Source organism: Oryctolagus cuniculus, chromosome 4 (assembly GCF_964237555.1).
Source record: "Oryctolagus cuniculus chromosome 4, mOryCun1.1, whole genome shotgun sequence".
NCBI lineage: Eukaryota > Metazoa > Chordata > Mammalia > Lagomorpha > Leporidae > Oryctolagus > Oryctolagus cuniculus.
The window spans coordinates 144,654,134-144,676,401 of record NC_091435.1 but is presented as its reverse complement, the minus strand read 5'-3'; the positions used below and the strand labels follow the sequence as shown (position 1 = coordinate 144,676,401).

Sequence of the window (22,268 nt, the reverse complement as noted above, 5' to 3'; positions counted from 1 at the left end):
TTCTTTCTTTCTTTCTCTCTCTCTCTCTCTCTCTCTTTCTGTCTGCCTGTCTTTATTTCTTTTTTTCATTTTATCCCCCCCCCTTTTTTTCTTCTTTTTCTTTTTCTTTCTTGGATTAAACAAGAAAGAGAAGAGGAAGAGGGGTAGGAGAATGGGTGAGAAGAATTACTATGTTCCAAATGTTGTATTTACAAGATACATACAAATAAATTTTAAAAAATTAAAAAGTGGTAGAGCTTAAGAGCCTTTATTTTGGAGTAGAAGAGATTTGAGTATTTTTTTAGACAATTGAAGAGACTGAGTAAGAAGGAAATAAGGATGGGAAAGAATCTCAAAGGTCAGAAAAAGCACTGTTAGGGCCACAGAAGGATCAGGGATTGAGGACTTGGATGAAGAAAGAGTATAATGAGAACGTTTTGAGACAATGGGAAGGAATTTGAAAAGTTTACCTAGGCAAGCTTTCTTGGTGAAGCAAAACATGAAATCACGGAACAACAGAGAAAATGCCTTACTAAAGTTGACATGGCATACGTTTGTGATAATAGTACTATTTGACAGTTTTCTCATCTCCTTCAACAAATACTTATTAAGCATCTGTTGTGTACTAATCACTGTATCACATTCTTGGGATTGTATCTGTGAGCAAATAAAAATATTTTCATACTGGTGGAGGTTCCACATGATTGGATTGAAGGGAAACAAATAGTCTGCTATTTTAAAATACACAAGGTAAACAGAGCTACCTGGGAACTGAAGACGCGAGGAGAAAACTTACCCAAACATAACTAAAATGCTCTATTAACATATCTACTGAAAATCTATTATTTTTTCCAGCTAGTTCTAGATTAATAAATTAAGACGAAGAATATGGGTTTAGTGGAATGTTTATGTATTTAGGTTGTAGGTAAGAGAGAAATCTGTATTTGCATTTAAGAAAAAATTCATTATATTAGGAAAACTTTATGTAGTTACTTCACAGTCTTTGATAATACAAAAGATGAAAAGGTTAACTCACACAGCTGAAATTAAATCTTTATTTGAATTTGTATCTGATTTTCCAAAGAGTTGGTTGTACCACATAGAGACTTGTTATCTAAGTGTAAAGGTTATAAAAGGTATACAGAGTTGAAGATCCTTTCTTAATAATGAATAAATTGGTTTTTAGTTAATTGTTACTTTATGTTCTCTTCTCATTACCCCTTTTGATTTAAACAGGCATTGGAAAAGTGAAAAGAAAACCTAGTGTGCCAGATTCTGCATCTCCTGCTGATGATAGCTTTGTTGACCCGGGGGAACGTCTCTATGACCTCAACATGCCTGCTTATGTGAAATTTAACTACATGGCTGAGAGAGAGGATGAACTATCACTGATAAAAGGGACAAAGGTGATCGTCATGGAGAAATGCAGTGATGGGTGGTGGCGGGGTAGCTACAATGGACAAATTGGGTGGTTCCCTTCAAACTATGTAACTGAAGAAGGTGACAGTCCTTTGGGTGACCATGTGGGTTCTCTATCAGAGAAATTAGCAGCAGTTGTCAATAACTTAAATACTGGGCAAGTGTTGCATGTGGTACAGGCTCTTTACCCATTCAGCTCATCCAATGATGAAGAACTTAATTTTGAGAAAGGAGATGTCATGGATGTTATTGAAAAACCTGAAAATGACCCGGAGTGGTGGAAGTGCAGGAAGATCAATGGAATGGTTGGTCTGGTGCCAAAAAACTATGTCACCATCATGCAGAATAATCCATTAACCTCGGGTTTGGAACCATCACCTCCACAATGTGATTATATTAGGCCTTCACTTACTGGGAAGTTTGCTGGCAATCCTTGGTATTATGGCAAAGTCACCAGGCATCAAGCAGAAATGGCATTAAATGAAAGAGGGCATGAAGGAGATTTCCTCATTCGTGATAGTGAATCTTCGGTAAGTTGATTTTTCAAAGGTGAATGGAAACAGAGCTCTGGGTATTAAAAAACAAAAACAAAAAACAGACTGGAGAGAAGTAAAGTATCTTTCCCTAAGGTGGTAAGCTGGGACATCAACTTAAATGTTCTGAAGCTGAAGTCAGTATTTGTTCTACTTCTGTCTATTTTTAATAAAAGATACCTATAGCAGTGTTATACCATGGAATATGTGACTTTTACTAGCTCTGTTGGCTTCACATACCTAGAATATTTTCTCTTGCTTTAAACTGAAAAATAGACGAAACTGAACATTGGCTTCTTCCTTGAGAGTAGAATAATATAGTAGATGTAATTGGGAAAATATTTCTTAAGTTGTTACTGGATGCAGTGCATAATAAAGTAATCATCACAATTCCTACAACATATAGGAGATTCCCTAAACTTAAAATTTGATATTTAAATTCCTTCATAAATTGGTTGTTTAGAAGTTGGAATACACTTATTTGTATAGCTCAAAAGCCTGTTTTACATTTCCCATGTTTGAAATGCATTTACAATAATAGGAAAATTTTATTGCAATAGCTAGTAAAACTATAAAACCATGAAAATTGAAGAACATACTTATATTGAGTATTTGGGCTACTGTCTAGGATATTAGAATTTGGTAACACTTGTTTTTCTTACAAATGGCTTCTTTCCTTGATGCTTTTCCATTTATCAAATGATGTTTGGCATTTGCTTTGTGTGAATGCAGTTGCACAAAAAATGAATGTCTAATTGTATAAAAGATTGAAAGCAAGTAAGAAGAAAATGAGAGAGAGGAAAAAGAGAGGAGTAATTAATTGAACTTACTGATGTGAAGTTCATGAAAATGAGGCCTGTAGCTAAGCCCTCAGAAGAGCTCATAGTTGGTAGGAAAGAGTGATCCATTTTCCTTTAGAGATGCCTATTCTGGCTCACTGAAACTTTGGGAGTTTGAAAGTATCAGAGAGCCTTCTGGCTTTGATGCATACTATTCAGAGTGTTAGATAAAAAGATGAGCAGTTTGAATGCAAAATACTGTGTATTTCCCTGGAGCTATTTGAACATAAAAATTAGCCAAAGTTACATTTAGCGATGTTATTTATTTATTTTTTTAAAGATTTATTATTTTACTGAAAGAATTACACAGAGAGAGAGAAGGAGAGGCAGAGTGAGAGAGAGAGAGAGAGGGGAAGTCTTCCATCCGCTGGTTCACTCCCCAGTTGGCCGCAACAGCCGGATCTGTGCTGATCCGAAGTCAGGAGCTTCTTCTGGGTCTCCTATGCAGGTGCAGGGGCCCAAAGACGTGGGCCATCTTCTACTGCTTTGCCAGGCCATAGCAGAAAGCTGGATTGGAAGAGGAGCAGCTGGGACTTGAACGTTGCTCATACAGGATGCCGGCACTGCAGGCAGCAGCTTTACCTGCAACACCAGCCCCTAGTAATGCAACTCTTAAAGCAGAAGTGTCTTGGGCATATTTTATTTGGCCTGCAAAGTGTCTTTTAAACATTGGCCCACATTTAAATACTGATATATTTATTATAAAAATCTAGACTTCAGATTTCCCTTTCAAAATTGGAAGACCTTGGGATAGATGTTTAGCCTAGCAGTTAAGACCCCTGCATCCCGCCGGCGCCACAGCTCACTAGGCTAATCCTCCACCTAGCGGTGCCTGCACACCGGGTTCTAGTTCCGGTTGGGGCGCCGGATTCTTTCCGGTTGCCCTCTTCCAGGCCAGCTCTCTGCTGTGGCCCGGGAGTGCAGAGGAGGATGGCCCAAGTGCTTGGGCCCTGCACCCCATGGGAGACCAGGAGAAGCACCTGGCTCCCCCCTTCGGATCAGCGTGGTGCGCCGGCCGCAGTGCGCCAGCCGTGGCGGCCATTGGAGGGTGAACCAACGGCAAAAGGAAGACCTTTCTCTCTGTCTGTCTCTCTCTCACTGTCCACTCTGCCTGTCCAAAAAAAAACCTGCATCCCACGATGGAGTACCGAGATTGGGTTCTCAGCTCCAGCTCCTGATTACAGCTTCTTGCTAATGCAGGCCTTGGGAGACAGTGGTGATGGCTCAAGTAATTGGTTTCCCGACCACCTGTATGAGAGACCTGGATTGAGTTCTGGCTCCCAGCAGAGTTCTGGCCCCACCCTGGCCATTGTAGGCATTTGCGTGGGAGTGAAACCAGTGAATCCCTGCCCGCCCACTGGGGTGTTTGTGTACGTGTACACATACCTATCAGATATATACACAGTAAGAGTAAAATAAAATTGGAATACTTGCCAGCATTGAGGCTGTGTTCCTGCAAGATCACACTCACAGCTGAGGAAATGACCGCTTGTTTTAAATTGGCCATACACTGTCTATCTACTCTTCCCTCCCTATACCTCTTATTTACATTACTCTTTTGACCCTTGTAGGCATTTGAGTTTGTGACCTCTCATTAGAGTTCAGTTCTCATTGACATTTCCTTCATTTTTGAGACTTCAGAGTATTATCTGAGTATTCAGAGTATTATCAGTTACTATTAGCAACAAATTGAAGAGCTGTAGGCTGGATCCCTTAGATTTTTTTTTTTTTCATGTGTTTCTCCAATAGTCTGGAGAGAATATAGCTCTAGTGATTCAACTGTTAAACTAAAGATTTTCCATTATGTTATGCCATGGGTGCCACGGATGATGAGACTCTTGACTACATGGATTTCACTTGAGACTCTTTTGTTAGCTGGATGGATGATACTGGGCAACTTAGTGTTTTTCCGTCTTTAAAAAAATTTGTTTTGAGGAGTAAAGGAGATAGGTTATTTAGCATGTAAATAATTTTGCATGGTACTTGTACTTTAGTAAGTGATCACATTTTATGTTATTAGTTTAATATAAAAATGCTGATAGATGGCTTTCAGAATGTTTTTTTTTTTTTCTCTTTCAGCCAAATGATTTCTCTGTATCACTAAAAGCACAAGGGAAAAACAAGCATTTTAAAGTTCAACTCAAAGAGACTGTCTACTGCATTGGGCAGCGTAAATTCAGCACCATGGAAGAACTTGTAGAACATTACAAAAAGGCACCAATTTTTACAAGTGAACAAGGAGAAAAATTATATCTTGTCAAGCATTTATCATGATACTGCTGCTCAGAAGTGACTGCTGTACAGCTTTAATTCATCATGTAATTGAAGACTGAGATAACGTTGGTCCAGTCATACTTGATTGGAAATTGCTATTTCTAACTCTGTATGAGAATTGACTATATACCATAGGTATTTTTATTATAACTCAGCTCATTCACATATGCTACGTATGCAATGCATTCACATAGAACAATTCCTTATCTTTGGTCTTCTGTTATTTACTTTTTCCTTTTTGCTTCTAATATTGAGGTTTTGTATTTTGAAAAAAAGTCAAATAATACAGATCAGAAGTCTTTATATGGAAGAATTCCTCTATTGCCATTTGTTTATTTCCTTTTAGTGGCACCCTGTTAGTTCTGCAATGGTTTCTCTTCATATAAAATTATATATATAGCATATGGTAAAATAAATTTCTTGGAGAATGTTAATCTTTTCTGTGACTAAATAGCAATAATAAATGAAAAATTAGAAATTATTTTCAGGTATTGTATTTGCCACAGCCATTGTAAATACAAAGTAAAGTATTATGTCTGCCATTATTTTTAAAAAATGCATTCATTATCTTCAATGTACTACAAAGCAGGTGGGACATGGGTTAGAAAACAGCTTGTACAATTTTAATTTATAACTGTTGGAAGCAAAAATCACTAAATTCTTCATTTTGGGAGGTGTTTTTTGTGGTTATTCAAGAGAACAGAGCAATCTCTAAAATATTTAGCTTAAAACTAAACAGCTGCTGTAGTGTTGCTTTCTCTCCTTGTGTTATTTTACCAAAGCATCTTGTATAAGTACATGTTATATTTATACCAGGGTGAAATAAATTACGTCTGACTTTTGGGGAAATAGGAGGCAGTCAGATACCTATAGTTTTTCTCCCTAAACATCTGTAATTGTTAGAATAGTGTTTCCTGTTTTCATTTCCTACATTTGTTCACTGGGACACTAAAATTGTATATCTGAGGGAAAAGTGGAATGTGCTTATGATTAGGGAGTTCTATTTTATTTACCAGATAGGAGAGTGGGTGTCTGGATGAGAGGCTACTGGAAAGTATTGAATCTACTTCTGTAGGCTACAGAAGAAAACCAGTTGTATTTTATGGTCACAGCTTTTCTCTCCAGTATTTATTCTGGAGATTAAAATTTAAGCAGGTAACCATCAACATTTTAATAATGGTAACAACTAAAACCACATAGCTTAGTAAACATTAGAAAGTCATATATTTTAAAAAATGTCTCCAATACTACCAAAGCCTCTGAATGTTTCCATTCTTTGCTGTTGTAAACATTCAGTACACCAGAATTACTGATTGTAACATGGATATTTTATAATTTATGAGATTTTTCTTTCTCACTTCATTGATTAAAATACTTTTTTTTTCTTTATTTAAATCTGAAAACCAGAGACTTACATTGCCACTGGGTGGCAGGCCTGGCTTCTCCCACTAACAGCAGAAATCAACAGATACAATTAAGACATCAGTGTACAAATTTTGATTTATTACTTATGCTTTTAGAGCCTTTTAGTTCATATTTCATTATCTTTCTAATTTGGGTGCTCCCTTATTATTGAGTGGATAAGTTTAATGTAAATAAAGATCCAGTGTGCTTACCCTTTTTGCTGTAAAATCACATAAAATTACAAGAACATAAATTGAGGAAAAGTAGTTGTAAAGTGAAAAGATAGTAAACATCATTTTGTTTAACTTTCAACGTACACTTGATACTTTGTTCTTTGTGGTCCACCCCTCATGAAAACAATGCATGTTTCTTTAAAAAAAAAAAAAAAAAAAAACAGTTATTACCTTGTATCACAGACTTGAGCATAGCATACCCCAAGCTGATATTAAGAACTGGTACCTTAGAAATAGCAGCAGGACTTATCTTAGAAACCAGGGTTCCTTATTCCCAGCTTGATGTTTTCTACATGGTGACAAAAAACCTTCCCTGTGCTTGTTTTTAGACTAGGAGGAGGGTCCTGGGAAGGCAATTTTACAGAAGTTTTATTCCACACATGAGGAGATTCTTAGCTATCACATTTATATATACATAGCACATATAACCCTGCTCAACCAATCCATTTCTGCTATTGCTGTATCTTTTATTTGGTCATAAATCCTTAGGGTTCAGTTTAATGTGTGTCCACACACATATGACACACATCACTTTACACAGTTAACATTAACAATATACATTGAGCACTATTAAAGCCTTTTACACTGTATCACTAAAATAGGAAGGCCAAGTACAATCCATTGTTACTGCTAGAAAAAATAAAGACCTAGCAGATGTGCAGCTTTGGGTGGTTAGGGGTCATCCTCATAGATTGATACCTGGCCTGTAAATCATCTTCAGTGGTGTAATCCATAGGTCACCACTCTCTGTGAGAATTAGGAAAAGTGCCCTTTCCCCAGACAGGCCTTAGACCCTTCAGAAATCTGAATTTCATCCTTGGTGGGGTGCCTTGTTCAGATTACTGGAAAGGAATACTGTTCAAACCACATGGTGTTTGAATTGCCAATGTTTAAATATTGGAAATGTCACATAAAATTCAGAGTTCTAATTTATTTGTAAAAGCAAGAAGCTGACAAAGGAGTTGAAATGACTAACTGGAACTTAGTAGGTATGGGCCCTTTATTTTTATCAGTGCACACTGAGGAAAAATTCAGTCCAAACAGGGTAATAAAAAAGTCCCTTACCCAATCCTTATTCTCCTAGTTTATATCTCCAAATCCTGTTACTTTTTTTCTGTACTTTCCCTGTAACATGGAGTGTTTGCTTTAGAATGTGAAAGTTCTCACATTTCAGAAATATTTCAGATGCATTGTCCAAATCAATAAATTAGCAGTGCAGCATTTGAATACTAGATGGAGGTGTCCTTTGTAATACTGCATTTTTATAGATCTTTTAGCTGTTTTCAAACTGTTTTACAACTTGTCCTTTTTCCTTAAAGGACTTGTAATATAAGATTTCTTCATTTTGTATTCTGAACAAAATCCAGCAGATTTTGAAAAAAAAATGCCAAATTATGGGGGTGGATGTTATGGCACAGTGGGGTAGGCCGCCATTTGGGATGCCCACATCTTGTATTGGAGCGCTGGTTCGAGTCCCAGCTGCTTCACCCCTAATCTGACTTCTGCTACTGCATCATGGGAGGCAGCAGATGATGGGTCAAGTGCTTGAGGCCTGCTACCCACATGGAAGAACTGGCTGGCATTTTGGGGAGTGAATGAGTGGATGGAAGATCTCTCCCTCTTTCTGTCTTTAAAAATTATAAACAAGTAATTTCAGACAAACCTGGTAAGTGTTCTAAACTACGGACAAGGGGAATAATATAGAGAAGAAAGTGATTTGTTCTTGGTGTCAAGATGAAAACATTTTTTAAAGCTGTTTATGTCTCAATATGATTGTATCTATGGTTAAATAGCTTTTGTATCTATGGTTAAATAGCTTTTGTAAGTATTTATCCATCGTCCATCTATCTAAGTACCTCACCTCAAATTTTATTGCTCAGGTGCCAGGCTGTCCCACCCTAGCAGTGGAACAGTGAAGAAAGCTTGCATAATGCCTAATGAAGAAGAGCTCTGATTTTTTTTAAAGAGTGGCTTGGTGGGTTGGAAAGCAAAAGTGAGGTTGCTAATTTATAGAGTATGCTTGAGGGAGACCTCTGATAAAATTGACTATTGAACATATGTACACCAGTCAGAATCACTGATGACTAATCCTAATCAGTGACTGAAATCCAACAACCAAAATCATATGAAAATTATGCCTATAAGTATTATGGAGCACTGTTCCTGGTTTTCTAATTTTAAAATTGACTGAAATGGCATTTGTTTTATTTAAATGTGGAACAAAGGGCTCTTCTGAAGTCTGAATTTCCTTTTAAGAGAAGTTGTCGGGGGATGTTGTATAGAAAAAGAAATCAGTTACAACTATGGGAGAATAGTTTGGCACACTTAAGGATTTTAATTGGTCACACCCCAAGGAAAGAATTGAGGTCAAAGGAGGTTAAATTCCTGATGACCAGAAAAGTAAACATTAGGGAAGAAATTGAAAACTAAAGCCTGTTCAGAGGAGGTGAAAAAAGTTGCAGGAGCCCTGAAAATCAGAGCTTTAAAGTGTGTGGAAATGACACCTGGAGCAGTTAGAGAAATAAGGCCAGAGGAATCTGCTGTTTAAATTCCCTATTACTTCTTAGGTAGGAATGTTGCATTACAGCTGGATATTATGTGTGAGAAAAAATCATTATGTACAGGGTTTAGGGATCTTCATGTGAAGAGAAGGAACTTTTTGTGTTAAGACAAGGCACGGTTAATAGAATGCATTAAAGTGTCCATCATACTAAGGCCTGTCCTGGGCTATACAACCCTGAGAGTGAGTGCATTGACTTTACACCCTAAGTGTTGCCCTGTTTCATTCTAGACCTGGCCCTGCAGGGCACAGAGGGCTTAAGGAGTCTTTTCCTTGGCCATCAAACTTCCCCTTCCTCCCCAGTGCCTCTGTCTTTCCATGAAAACCTTTTATAATTAAACATCAAAGGTTTAAGTGGCAAATAATAAAATAGGGAGGAAAAAATCCTATTTTTGTACATGTAATAGGAAGAAGTTTCATTTTTTTCCCCCAGCAATTCATCTTCAGATGTGGATGATCCTCCTCTTATGACAGTGGAAATTAACTTGAGAAATGCAATAAGATAGAAAATCCTGATGGTTTGGGCATGTCATTGAGATTACTACCAGTGATGAGATGGTTTCAAAAGGGTACCTCAAAACCAAAAGGGAAGCCAAGGTCAGAGTCAGAGATGTCCAGGCCAAGAGTAGGGGCCAGCATGTGACATACATAGTTCTCCCAGAAGCCCCCAACCCATGACAGGCCCAAGCAAAGGCAGATGGTCTGAGCTGCTGGGTTAAGACCAGGGTTTGAAAAGGATTCAGGCCGGCGCCGTGGCTCACTAGGCTAATCCTCCTCCTAGCGGCGCTGGCACACCAGGTTCTAGTCCCGGTCAGGGCGCCGGATTCTGTCCCGGTTGCCCCTCTTCCAGGCCAGCTCTCTGCTGGGGCCCGGGAAGGCAGTGGAGGATGGCCCAAGTGTTTGGGCCCTGCACCCCATGGGAGACCAGGAGAAGTACCTGGCTCCTGCCATCGGATCAGCGCGGTGCGCCGGCCGCGGCGGCCATTGGAGGGTGAACCAACGGCAAAGGAAGACCTTTCTCTCTCTCTCTCACTGTCCACTCTGCCTGTCAAAAAAAAGGATTCAAAACTCATGATCAGGGGCTGGCGCCGTGGCGCAGTAGGTTAATCTGCCTGTGGCATCCCGTATGGGCGCTGCTTCGAGCTCTTGGCTCCTGGCTTCGGATCAGCGCAGCTCTGGCTGTTGTGGCCATTTGAGGAGTGAACCAGTGGAAGGAAGACCTTTCAGTCTCTCCCTCTCACTGTAATTATAACACTCAAATAAAATAAAATCTTAAAAGGTATCTTTATATTAAAAAAAAAAAAAAAACTCATGACCAGGGCCAACATTCAAATTGCTGCCTGGGACACCCACTTGCTGTATCAGAGTGCCTGGCTCTTGGCTACTTTCTGCTAATCCCACTTCCTACCTGGGAGGTAGCAGGTCATGGCTCAAGTACTTGAGTCCCTGCCACCCATGTGGGAGAAGAGACCAGGAATGAGTTCCAGGCTTCTGATGTTGGACTGACCCTGCCTTGGCTGTTGCAGGCATTTGAGTAGTGAATCTGGATGGAAGATCTCTGTCTCTAACTTTGAAATAAAATGAAAACTTAAAAAAAATATGATAGTATGATAGGTGGATAACATTAATCCCTAGTTCCCCCTTAGGGGTACTGAGCCCAGGACAGACATGATGATTCTTTTTTGTTTTAAATAATTATTTTATTTATTTGTAAGAGTTACAGAGAGAAGTAGAGCCTAAGAGAGAGGTCTTCCATCTGCTGGTTCACTCCCCAAATGACCGCAAGAGCCAAAGCTGAGCTGATCCGAAGCCAGGAGCCAGGAGCTTCTTCTGGGTCTCCTGTGTGGGTGCAGGGGCCCAAGGAGTTGGGTCATCTGCTGCTGCTTTCCCAGGCCATAGCAGAGAGCTGGGTCAGAAGTGGAACAGCCAAGACTCGAACCGGCAGCCATATGGGATGCTGGCGCTGCAGGCTGGGGGCTTTAACCCACTGCACCACAGCAGCCGGCCCCCAGCGATTCTTCTTGCAGTTGTTTGTGAGGGATTGGCAGGTGACACTGTCTTTCAGAGATTGGCAGCAGTTGGCAGGTTGTCCTGACAGGGACCCAGGCCCAGGTAGAGCTAGCTATCCATCACAAGGTTTGGTGGGCAACTTTGATTTCTCACCTATAGAACAACCAAATGAATCTTAACTCTTTGTTCATCTTCTCTGTTCACTTGTTTCATCCTTCTCATCCTCTAATCCAGTCTTTTTTCCCCTCAGCCTTTCTATTCTTGAGCCTTGTCATGTCATTTTCCCAATTGGAAGGCTGCACAGTGTATACATCTCCCCCTAGTAGCCAAATACAGTAAGTATAGCCTTGGAACTCCACATTGGGGTCTTCCTGTTCTCTAAAGCTTTGGCTACTCTCTTGGCTCGCTCACTCTCTCTCTCTCTCCACCCCCTAGCACGTTGTGAGCACTCCCTTAGTGCTAACGAGGCTGTTCAGGTGAATAAAAGGGACTTGGATTTAGGCAGATTTGGCTGCCAGTTTGTGTCTTCATCTCTGTCTAGCTCTCTGGTCCACAGTTAATTTCTCTGAGTCTTGTATTCTTATCTGAAAAGTGGAAGACCAAGTTGTATAATATATGGAAATGTATATAATGTGTGGAAGCCTTTTATTTAGGACAACTGGAAGCTAGTGGATAGCCCAGTATACATTGTTAGCTTTTGACATGCTGGAACTGAGCATAAGTGGATTTAGGAGAAAGGAATCAGGAAGGCAGGTGTGGGAGAACAAAAATAAGACTGGGGCGGATGAAGAAGCCATGCATGAAGCAGATGGGAGGCTCTCCAAGTTAGGCTGTGCATTCCCACAGGCAATATATTAGGCAAGGTCAAATGCCAGGGGAGCGGTGAGGGACCATACAAACAGCTAGTGACCAGAGATTGGGACATAGGTGAGGTCACTGGTTTACTGCACACCTATTTTGTGTATCTTCTCATTTAGTCTTCACAATGTCCCTATGAGTTAACAATTATAATTGTTCCCAGTGTACACATGAAAATACTAAGGCAGACAGTTGAAATAACTTGCCACCCCCCCCCCAAAAAAAAAAAAACAACCTCTAAGTGCAGGTTGGATTATACCCTGGCAGTCTGGCTCCAGAACTCATGCTTTTAATTACTACCCCGTCCCCAAGTAGATACCTCCAACTGGGAGCCAAGCCGCGTTGGTCCTGGAGCTAAACCAGAAGTTGGCAGGCAGCAAAAGGCCAGTCAGTCTTGGCAAATAACCCCTAATCATTTATTGCTGATATTTTACAATGAATGGCTAATATGTGAGGATACTTCAGAAGGTTTGTGAGAAAATGAATTCAAAGGTAAGTTTGTCTTGGTGCATACATTTTTGAACCTCACACCTGTGAAGAGTCTTCAAAATTTGGAAAGTTGTATTATGAGAAAACTGGATTTCAAAATTTTTTTTAAAGATTTGAGAGGCAGAGTTGCAAAGAGAGGAAGAGACAGAGAGGTCTTCCATGCCCAAATGGTCACAATGGCCAGAGCTGGGCCCATCCGAAGCCAGGAGCTTCTTCCAGGTCTCCCATGTGGATTCAGGGATCCAAGGACTTGGACTAGCTGCTGCTTTCCAACGTACATTAGCAGGGAGCTGGATTGGAAGTGGAGCAGCCTGGGCTTGAACTGGCACCCTAATGGGATACCAGCACTATAGGCGGCAGCTTTTACTTGCTAAGACAGCGCCCATTCCAGGCAGCCATTCTTCCATGAGAGACTTAGTGGCCTCCCCTTCTGCACTCCCCCTTTTAATAATGACTTCATTCTTCATTGTTTCCAAGACCACCTCGAATCTATCCTTTATCTTCCTACTTCTTTTTTGTGGCCTGGTCCGTAAGTGTGAATCTTCTTCAGAGGCACAAATACTGTACTTTTTAATCCTCATAGTTTCCACTGAGGCCAGTGTTGTTGTATAGCAGGTAAAGCCACCATCTGTGATGCCGGCATCCCATAGGAGTGCCAGTTCAAGTCTTGGCTGCTCTGCTTCAGATCCAAATCCCTGCTAATGTGCCTAGGAAAGCAGCAGAAGATGGCCCAGATGGAGTTCCAAACTCTTGGCTTTAGCCTGGCCCAGCCCTGGCCATTGAGACCTTTTGGGGAGTGAACCAGCAAATGGACGATTCTCATTCATTTTCTCTCTCTCTCTCTCTGTGACTCTTTCAAATAAAATAAATCTTTAAAAAATAAATATCAATCTCCATAGCTTTCTTTTTTCTAAAAAAAGAGATTTATTTATTTATTTATTTATTTGAAAGTCAGAGTTACACAGAGAGGAGAGATAGAGCGAGAGCAAGAGAGAGGTCTTCCATCCGCTGGTTCACTCCCCAATTGGCCGCAATGGCTGGAAATGCGCCAGTCCAAAGCCAGGAGCCAGGAGCTTCTTCTGGGTCTCCCATGTGGGTGCAGGGGCCCAAGGATTTGGACCATCTTCTATTGCTTTCCCAGGCACAGTAGAAAGCTGAATCGGAAGAGGAGCAGCCGGGTCTTGAACTGGCGCCCATATGGGATGCTGGCGCTTCAGGCTAGGGCGTTAACCCACTGCGCCACAGCGCCAGCCCCTCCATACTTTTCTTAAATGATCTCTCCACATCCTGGACTCAGCTACCACTGGGGAGATGGTACCATATCTTTGATACCCATCAACTTGGGACAAAAACTATCTACATACTGGAGACTCCTCCTCCCCATATAAGCAGCTCAAATTGCAGAGTATCATGTTGAACGTGTGCAGCCTTTCTTTGTACCACCTCTAACTCTGCCTGCCCTGACCCCACCCCAGCCTCTTCTCCATTGTTTGAGGTGTTGCCATTCGCCCAGTTACTCAAATCCAGAACCTGAAAGTCATGTTTGGCTTCTGCTCGTTGACCCTCCCAATCCACTCAATACCCGGGAGTTCTCAGCTCTACCTCCTTTCTCCTTTCTAGTTTAGTCACTTCTCTACAGGCATGGGAACCTAGGGAGGCCAACATCTCTCACCTGGATGACTGCCATAACTCCCTTCTGGCCCTCCTCCCTCCAGTCTGGCTCCTTCCCTGCCTTCTCCACCCTAGTCCTAAACTTAAAAATCCAAGTGCAGGGAATGGCTAGATCAGATGTGAGATCCTTTCACCTTGGCTGCTCTCAGGATTAACTAAAGCCCCTCAAGAAAGTATTCAAAGCTCTCTGGCTATCTTTGAGGCCTATTTCTTGGTCCCGTTGCACCAAATTTCTTTTTCTGGTCCCCCCTCCCCCCAGAGTTTGTTTCTCAGCCCCAGTGTCATCTCCAGGAAGCCCCCTGGGTTGGTTGGTTCTCTTCAGTGCTCCTGTACTCCCTTGTGACTATTTCTGAAACTTTGTTCTCAATACTGAGAACGTTCATTCCCACGTTCATCCTCTCTGCCGGTTGGGAAGTTCTTGTTGAGGGCAGAAACTGTTGAAATCCCAGGATCTGGCACACAGTAGGCCCTCGGTAAATGTTAATAAGTTACTAACTTTCCTAAGGTTGCAATATAAATGAGTTCTAAAAATAGAACCAAAGCCTGTTGCACTCTAAAATCCCTGTTTATCCACTACTGTATTTGCACCTTAGAGTATTTACAGTCTTACAGAGCTAAATTATAAGGGTTCAAACCTTATCATAAAGTTTTCCTCCAATAACTTAAAAATTGGCTTTAATTTTTCAATAATACATTCCCCTGGGTCAGTAATCCAATGCTATAAAACAATATTTAGAGTCTTGTTTCCATTTTTCTCCTCCATCTTTCTACTGCCCACTCCCTTGCCCCAGGCTAACCGATCTTGTTAGTTTCTCATACCTCCTTCCAGATTTTCTTTTCAAATTCATGCAAGTATGAAACTTCTTCACCGCTTCATTTTTACAAAGGTCCTCATTTCTTTTAACTTCTCTGCTTTTTCTGAAGGATCGGCAGAAAAAGCTAATCAGTACCCAGCCTGAATGACCTCAGAGGGAGACTGAGAAGAGTGAGAACATAACCCTGCCTGCTCACTGGCTTCTAGGAAGCATCAGGGTCCCCCCAAGACAGAATCTGTGCTCCAGGTATCTCTTCCAGGCAGGTTCTCAGGCTCCCCAGCATTTCTCTGGAACTATCTGGGGCCACTCCCTGGGTTTATGCCTGGCTGGAGGAGGGTGCAGCAGAGCCCGCCCCTTGTGAGCTGTCTGGGCCAGCTCCCCTTGCCAGAACAACGAAGGTTTCCTGGAACTCAGACCTCAGCTTCAACATCTGCATTCTGAAGCAAGATGGCTGAGACGGACAGAACACTTCATCCTGGAAGAGAGCAGTGTTCCGGATCAAACTGAATCTGCTAAACAGACTCACAATGGTTCTGGAAGACATTTGCACAAGTCTTGTCCTGTGGTTCTTCGCTCTGATTCCATGTTTGCTCACAGGTAAGTATGAATTAGAATATAGATCACAGTTTGGGCCCCCCATATAAGTAAAGAAGGTGAAAACAGAGCTTGGCGTTGAAATATGAGTATATCTGTAGAACATACCTGTCTGTTTATGAAAGGTTTCTCAACCTCTTAAACATCTATCTTCACGTCCCTAAAGAAAGAAAAAGGCTTGGGTGGCTGTTTAGCAAAGTAGTTAGATGCCAATGGGAACACTTGCATGCCGAATCAGTGTGCCCCGATTCAAGAATTAACCCATTCCAGCTTCCTGGAATAATATGCACTTAATGGATAATATGCACCCTGGGAGTCAGCAGATAATGGCTCAAATACTTGGGTACCTGTCACCCACATGGGAGACCCAGCTGGAGTTCCTGGCTCCTGGCTGCAGCCTGGCTCAGCCCTGGCTGTTGTGAGCACTTGGTGAGTGAACCAATAGATGGGAGATCTTTATCATTTAAAATAAATATTTTTAAAAAGAGAAAATAAAATAAAATAAAATACCCGCATTCTGTTTGGGAATCTATCTCCAGATGTCCATAGAAAATCTAGAAAGATACAACATCAAAATAAATAGTTTGAAGTTTAGCAGAGTTCCACCATGCATTTTCTTGTTTATCTCATTAGCTGTTAAATGGTGCTGCATAGTTCTCTCAGTCTTTCTGTGTGTGTTGAAGTTGTTAGCTGTAAGGACATATTAAAGTCAAACATTCTGACAGAGTACACATAAATAAAAAGGCAATTTATGAGTCTAATATTGAATATGTGACTTACAAAGGTTGGGTTTCTCTGGCGATCATTGCAGGAAGGCCCTCTATACTATTCCTAAAAACCCTTGGTCTGGGGCATTTTCCCTGTGGGTAAGTTTATGCAGTTTTCTCTGTTCCTGGTTGTGCTGTCCCTGGTTGCTTGTACCTACTTGCTTTATCATTCCAAAACCACAGCTCTTTAACCTTTTATGTCTTTTTATCACACTTAAGTGCAATTTCTGGTTTTTATAATCCAAGACACTGGGCATTTTTCTTTAAATGGTACTGATTGTTCTAGTTAATTTAAAAGAGGTATCAAATCGGGGCTAAAGCGATTTGCATATGTTTAGAACTGGCTTAAACATCAAGGGTAGAGTGTTCCCTCCTGTCTCAAACCTTAGCTCAGCACATGATATAGAAATTTTGCTGTTTCTCTCCCCTCTGCAGGCCTGTGGTCCCATTATCATTCCAGAGAGATTCCCCCTCTTCCAGACCTTCTGAGACCTCTCTTGTACTCCTTGGCTGGGTATATATGGAGTATATTCCTTCTGGCCTATGCCAGGTCCTAGGCGTCTTTCCCAGTGTCTGCAGCATGTCTAACAAAAGTGGTTTGGTTGGTTACTTGATTGATTACTTAGTTTTCAGAACAAAAGTGTTACCGGGAAACACTCCTCCACTAAGCCAGAGGGAGAAGATGGGCAGCCAAGTAAGAGGAAAGGCCAGCATTTTCTCAACTTGACATTTTCTTCCATTAATTCAGTCCTTTAAGTCTTTTCTTGAAAACTTGTGTTTCAAGCAGACCTGGAGGAGGTGAGTATGCTCTTCTGACATTTTCTCACACAGAAAAAGAAGGGAAAAGGTGGAAACACTTGGGACCAGGAAGACCAGTGCATGATTTTTGGTTCTATCACCCACTGACTGGACCCTGCAGCTTCGGTCTCCTCTATGATTCAGGAAACTGATTCCATTCCCAACAATGATGATTACAACAGCCATTTCTGAGCCCACATTGTGCTCTCAGATGGCAAAAGTGTTCTCACTTCTCACATCCATCCTGCAAAGTAGGTGCTGTTAGAGAGGTTCAGTAATTTGTACAGGTATATACAAGGATACTTCAAGAAGGTTGTGGGGCCGGGTGGTCAGCGTTGCAGCCTGGTGTGTAAAGCCACCACTTGCAATGCCAGTTCCTGTCCCGGCTGCTCCACTTCTGAGCCAGTTCCCTGCTAATGGCCTGGGAAAAGCACTGGAGCATGGCCCAAGTACTCGGGCCAGCCGCTGTGGCCATGTGGGGAGTGAACCAGTGGACAGGAGATCTCTCTCTTTCTCTCTCTCTCTGTAACTCTTTTAAATTAGTAAATAAACCTTTAAAAAAAAGTTGTGGAAAAAATGGAATTAAAAGAGAAGTTTATTTTGGTACAAAGAAGTCTGAAATCCATGCATAGTTTTTTCTTTTTTTTTTTTTTTTAAGATTATTTACATGAAAGTCAGAGTTACACACAGAGAGAAGGAGAGGCAAAGAGAGAGAGAAAGGTCTTCCATCCACTGATTTACTCCCCAATTGGCTGCAATAGCTGGAACAGTGCCAGTCCAGTCTGAAGCCAGGAGCCAGGAGCTTCTTCCGGGTCTCCCATGTGGGTGCAGGGGCCCAAGGACTTAGACCATCTTCTACTGCTTTCCCAGGCCATAGCAGGGAGCTGGATCGGAAGTGGAGCAGCTGGGACTTGAACTGGCGCCCATATGGGATGCTAGCACTGCAGGCAGGGCTTTACCTGCTACGCCACAGTGCCGGCCCCACGTAGTTTTTTCATAATAGGTTTTCCATGAACTTTTTGAAAACCTATTGGTGGGGAAATTGGGATTTGACTCTGGGTGGCCAGCTCTAGTGCCTGTACCCTTAGTTCTCTGCAAAAAAGACCGAGACCTTGAAACAGGCCAGAAATAGGAAGCAGGAACAAGGTGAGGGAAATAAAGAAGGTGCTGCCTTTTCTGATGCAGCAGACAGTCTGTTGGAGGTACAGGTAGTGGAAGAGGACACAATTGCAGGAGTTGGTTTCAGATCCAACAGGGGCCCATCCAGGAAAGAGACACAGGATTCTGCCTGGAAAGTTTGCCTGAGGCCTTCATGGTGGGCAAGACTTCTTGTTGCTTTTCTTGCACTGACTCAAGATTTCAGAAAACAGGTGTTTGGCATAAACCTTAAAGCAACAAAAGAGGCCGGCGCTGCGGCTCACTAGGCTAATCCTCCGCCTTGTGGCGCCGGCACACCGGGTTCTAGTCCCGGTCGGGGCGCCGGATTCTGTCCCAGTTGCCCCTCTTCCAGGCCAGCTCTCTGCTGTGGCCCGGGAAGGCAGTGGAGGATGGCCCAAGTGCTTGGGCCCTGCACCCCATGGGAGACCAGGAGAAGCACCTGGCTCTTGCCTTTGGATCAGCGCGGTGCGCCGGCCGCAGCGCGCCAGCCGCGGCGGCCATTGGAGGGTGAACCAACGGCAAAGGAAGACCTTTCTCTCTGTCTCTCTCTCTCACTGTCCACTCTGCCTGTCAAAAAAAAAAAAAAAAAAAAAAAAAAAAAAAAAAAGCAACAAAAGATAGTAGTTTATGAAGGATGAAGGATTAGGAAAATAGAAATTAGACCTAGTCTGATTTCCCTAAGGGAGCAGAGACTTGGTTCATTTGGTTAAGTTTCATTCATTTAGTCTTTCTGAGAGCTTTTCATGTGCTAGATTCCAGGCTGGGTGCTGATGAGAGATAGAAACAAAGCAGAGCCCTTGTCTTCTTCTTCTTTTTTTCTTTTTTTCTTTTTAAAGGTTTATTTTATTTATTTGAAAGAGTTACAGAGAGGTAGAGACAGAGAGAGAGGCCTTCCATCAGTTGGTCCACTCCCCAGATGGCCATAATGGCTGGATCTGCGCTGATCTGAAGGCAGGAGCCAGGAGCTTCTTCCAGGTCTCCCATGTGGGTGCAGGGACCCAAGCACTTGGACCATCTTCTACTGCTTTCCCAGGCCATAGCAGAGAGCTGGATCAGAAATGGAGCAGCCCAATACCAACAGGTGCCCATATGGGATGCCAGTGCTTCAGGCCAGGGCGTTAACCCGCTGCACCATAGCGCCGGTCCCAAGAGCCCCTTGTTTTCAAGGAACATGAGAGTCCTCTGGGAAATACAGTAATGTAATAGATTTAACATAGTCACAGTTACTCTTTAGCCACACATATAAGGTCTAGATCAGCGGTTCCCAGTCTGAAGTGTACATTGGACTCTCCTGGGGACTTCATGGCCGGAGATTCTGAATGAATCTATGGTGCTGCCTGGGCACTGGGACTTTTCAGAATTCCTTGGTGAGACTCCTTAGAGAAGTGGTTGATTCCAGGGCTAGGCAGGAAAGATACAAAATAAGACAACTGCATCTTGTGGTAAGTAATGAAAGGCTAAAAAAGGATGGGAGCCTATGTGTAAGACAGTATCCTAGATTAGATCCTAGAAGAAAGACCTGACCTGGAAAACAGGCAAAATGCAAGTAAAACCTGGAATTAGTTAATAGTAGTGGGCCAATGTTGTTTCCTTAGTTTTGACAAGTGTGTCATGGTTACATTTGGGGAAGCTGAATGTCAGGAGTATGGGAATTCTGTGTACAAAAATCTTTGCTATGTTTCTGCAAATCTAAAATTACTCTAAAAATTAAAAGTCTGCTAATAAAAATAACATGAAAAAGAGGGTAGGGAAGGGGCTGTGGCCATGGCATAGTGGGTAAAGCCACTACATGCAGCGCCAGCATCCCATATTGGCATCAATTCAAGTCCTGGCTACTCCACTTCCCTAATCCAGCTCTCTGCTATGGCCTGGGAAAGCAGTGGAAGATGGCCCACGTCTTGGGCCCCTGCACCCACCTGGGAGACCTGGAAGAAGCTCTTGGCTCCTGACTTCGGATTGACCCAACTCCGGCCATTGTGGCCATTTGGGGAGTGAGCCAGCATATGGAAGATCTCGCTCTCTCTCTCTGTCTCTTTCCATTTCTCTTTCTGTAACTCGGCCTTTCAAACAAACAAACAAACAAATAAATAAAAGAGGGTAGGGGATAAGACAAAGTCTAAAGAATACAGGAGTCAACCTGAAGGAGTTTCTAGTAGCCAAGACTGGGACAATTTGAGTCATAAAAACAATAGTGTTGGATTTTAAGCATAAAAAATTGTAAGTCCATATTCAAAATAAACAACTGAATGGATAAGTGGTGGAAAAGAACTAGCATGTCTTTACAGAAGACAAATTAAATAAATCCCTATTAGAGCATCCCAGCAATAATTGTTGCAAGGAATAAAAGTTAAAATTAATGGATGGGATGAGAGTATTTCAGGCATGGAAAGCCAAGACACTCTGGGGGAAAAAAAAAAAAACCTAAATGAAAGATCTCCACGAATTAGATCCCAGTGGAAAGAACGGGTCATCAAAGAAGGAGGTACCTTTCTCTGAAGGGAGGAGAGAACTTCCACTTTGACCATGGCCTTGTCTAAATATGATCAGAGTCGGTGAACTCAGAGGGCTTCCATAGCCTTGGTAGCTCATGACAAGAGCCTAGGGTGATTACTGATGCCATAAACAAGAGTGTCAATTTGTTAAGTCAACAACAGGAGTCACTGTGCACTTACTCCTCATGTAGGATCTTTGTCCTTAGTGTGCTGTACATTGAGATTTAATGCTATAACTAGTACTCAAACAGTATTTTTCACTTTATGTTTCTGTGTGGGAGCAAACTGTTGAAATCTTTACTTAATGTATGCTAAACTGATCTTCTGTATATAAAGAGAATTGAAAATGAATCATGATGTGAATGGAAGGGGAGAGGGAGTGGGAAAGGGGAGGGTTGCGGGTGGGAGGGACGTTATTGGGGGGAAGCCATTGTAATCCATAAGCTGTACTTTGGAAATTTATATTCATTAAATAAAAGTTAAAAAAAATTAATGGGTGGGAGTTAAAGAAAAACCAAATATTTGCACATCTAACGTATATCCTCCAAAGTATTTATTAACTCTAATGAGGGACAATAATACTTTATAATTAGCGGTTATGTCACCAGTAATAAGGCATGAAGATACCATTTACTCCTTGTAATTACAGGGCAAAACATATAACCCCAATTAAATCATTCTAAAAACATCAGACAATGAGAGACATTCTCATTTGTAGGGACATTTGTAGAATTTGCCAAACTACTTTCCAGATTGAGTGTACAATATTACATCACTACCAGCAATGAATGAGCATCCACTTTCTCTGAATCCTTGCCAGAATTTGGTTTTATCACTTAAAAATTTAGTGATTCTGATAGCTATTATCTCATTGTAGTTTTAATTTGCATTTGCCCTGTGGCTGATGAAGCTGAACATCTTTTCAATACTTACTTGTCATGTTTATATTCCCTTTGGTGAAATATCTTTTCATGTCTTCTGCACATTTTCTAAATGAGTTGTTTGATTTTCTGCTGTTAAATTTTAAGAGTTTTTTTTTTAAAGATTTATTTATTTATTTGAAAGGCAGAGTTACAGAGTGTGGGACAACGAGATCTTCCATCTGCTGTTTTACTCCCCAAATGGCTGCAAAAGCCAGGGCTGGACCAGGCTGAAGCCAGGAACCTGGAACTCCACCCAGGTCTCCCACATGTTTGTCAGGGGCCCACGTACTTCAGCCATCATCCACTGTAGGGAGCTGGCTCAGAAGTGGAGCAGGTGGTCCTCAGACCAGCATATGGGATGCTGGCATTGTAGACAGCAACTTAGAGTTCTTTGTGAGATGATGGCTTGCAATATTGCCTCCCACTCTGTAGCTTTTCTTCCCATCCTTTTG

At 41.8% G+C, this 22,268-nt stretch overlaps 2 protein-coding genes across 14 annotated transcripts in view; both read left to right on the top strand.

Annotated features, from left to right (window-relative positions):
• NCK1 (NCK adaptor protein 1) overlaps positions 1-5,717 on the top strand; it is an 88,504-nt gene extending 82,787 nt beyond the window's left edge. For all 9 annotated transcript variants that reach the window (XM_002716437.5, XM_070072771.1, XM_008266219.4 and 6 more), the window contains 2 exons: positions 1,216-1,928; positions 4,850-5,717. In XM_002716437.5, coding sequence (XP_002716483.1) covers positions 1,216-1,928; positions 4,850-5,044 — 908 coding nt within the window. In that variant the 3' untranslated portion in view covers positions 5,045-5,717. The remainder of the gene's footprint in view (positions 1-1,215; positions 1,929-4,849) is intronic.
• A 9,497-nt stretch (positions 5,718-15,214) lies between these two features.
• The window catches only part of IL20RB (interleukin 20 receptor subunit beta), a 52,021-nt gene continuing 44,967 nt past the window's right edge, over positions 15,215-22,268 (top strand). Inside the window, exon 1 of one of the 5 annotated variants that reach the window (XM_070072778.1) lies at positions 15,215-15,681. Coding sequence is in view for 4 of the 5 variants with exons in the window: in XM_070072776.1 (XP_069928877.1) it covers positions 15,612-15,681 (70 nt within the window). In the remaining variant the exon portion in view is untranslated. The remainder of the gene's footprint in view (positions 15,682-22,268) is intronic. The other 4 variants (XM_070072776.1, XM_017346798.3, XM_051818623.2 and 1 more) reach the window with 4 other exon arrangements.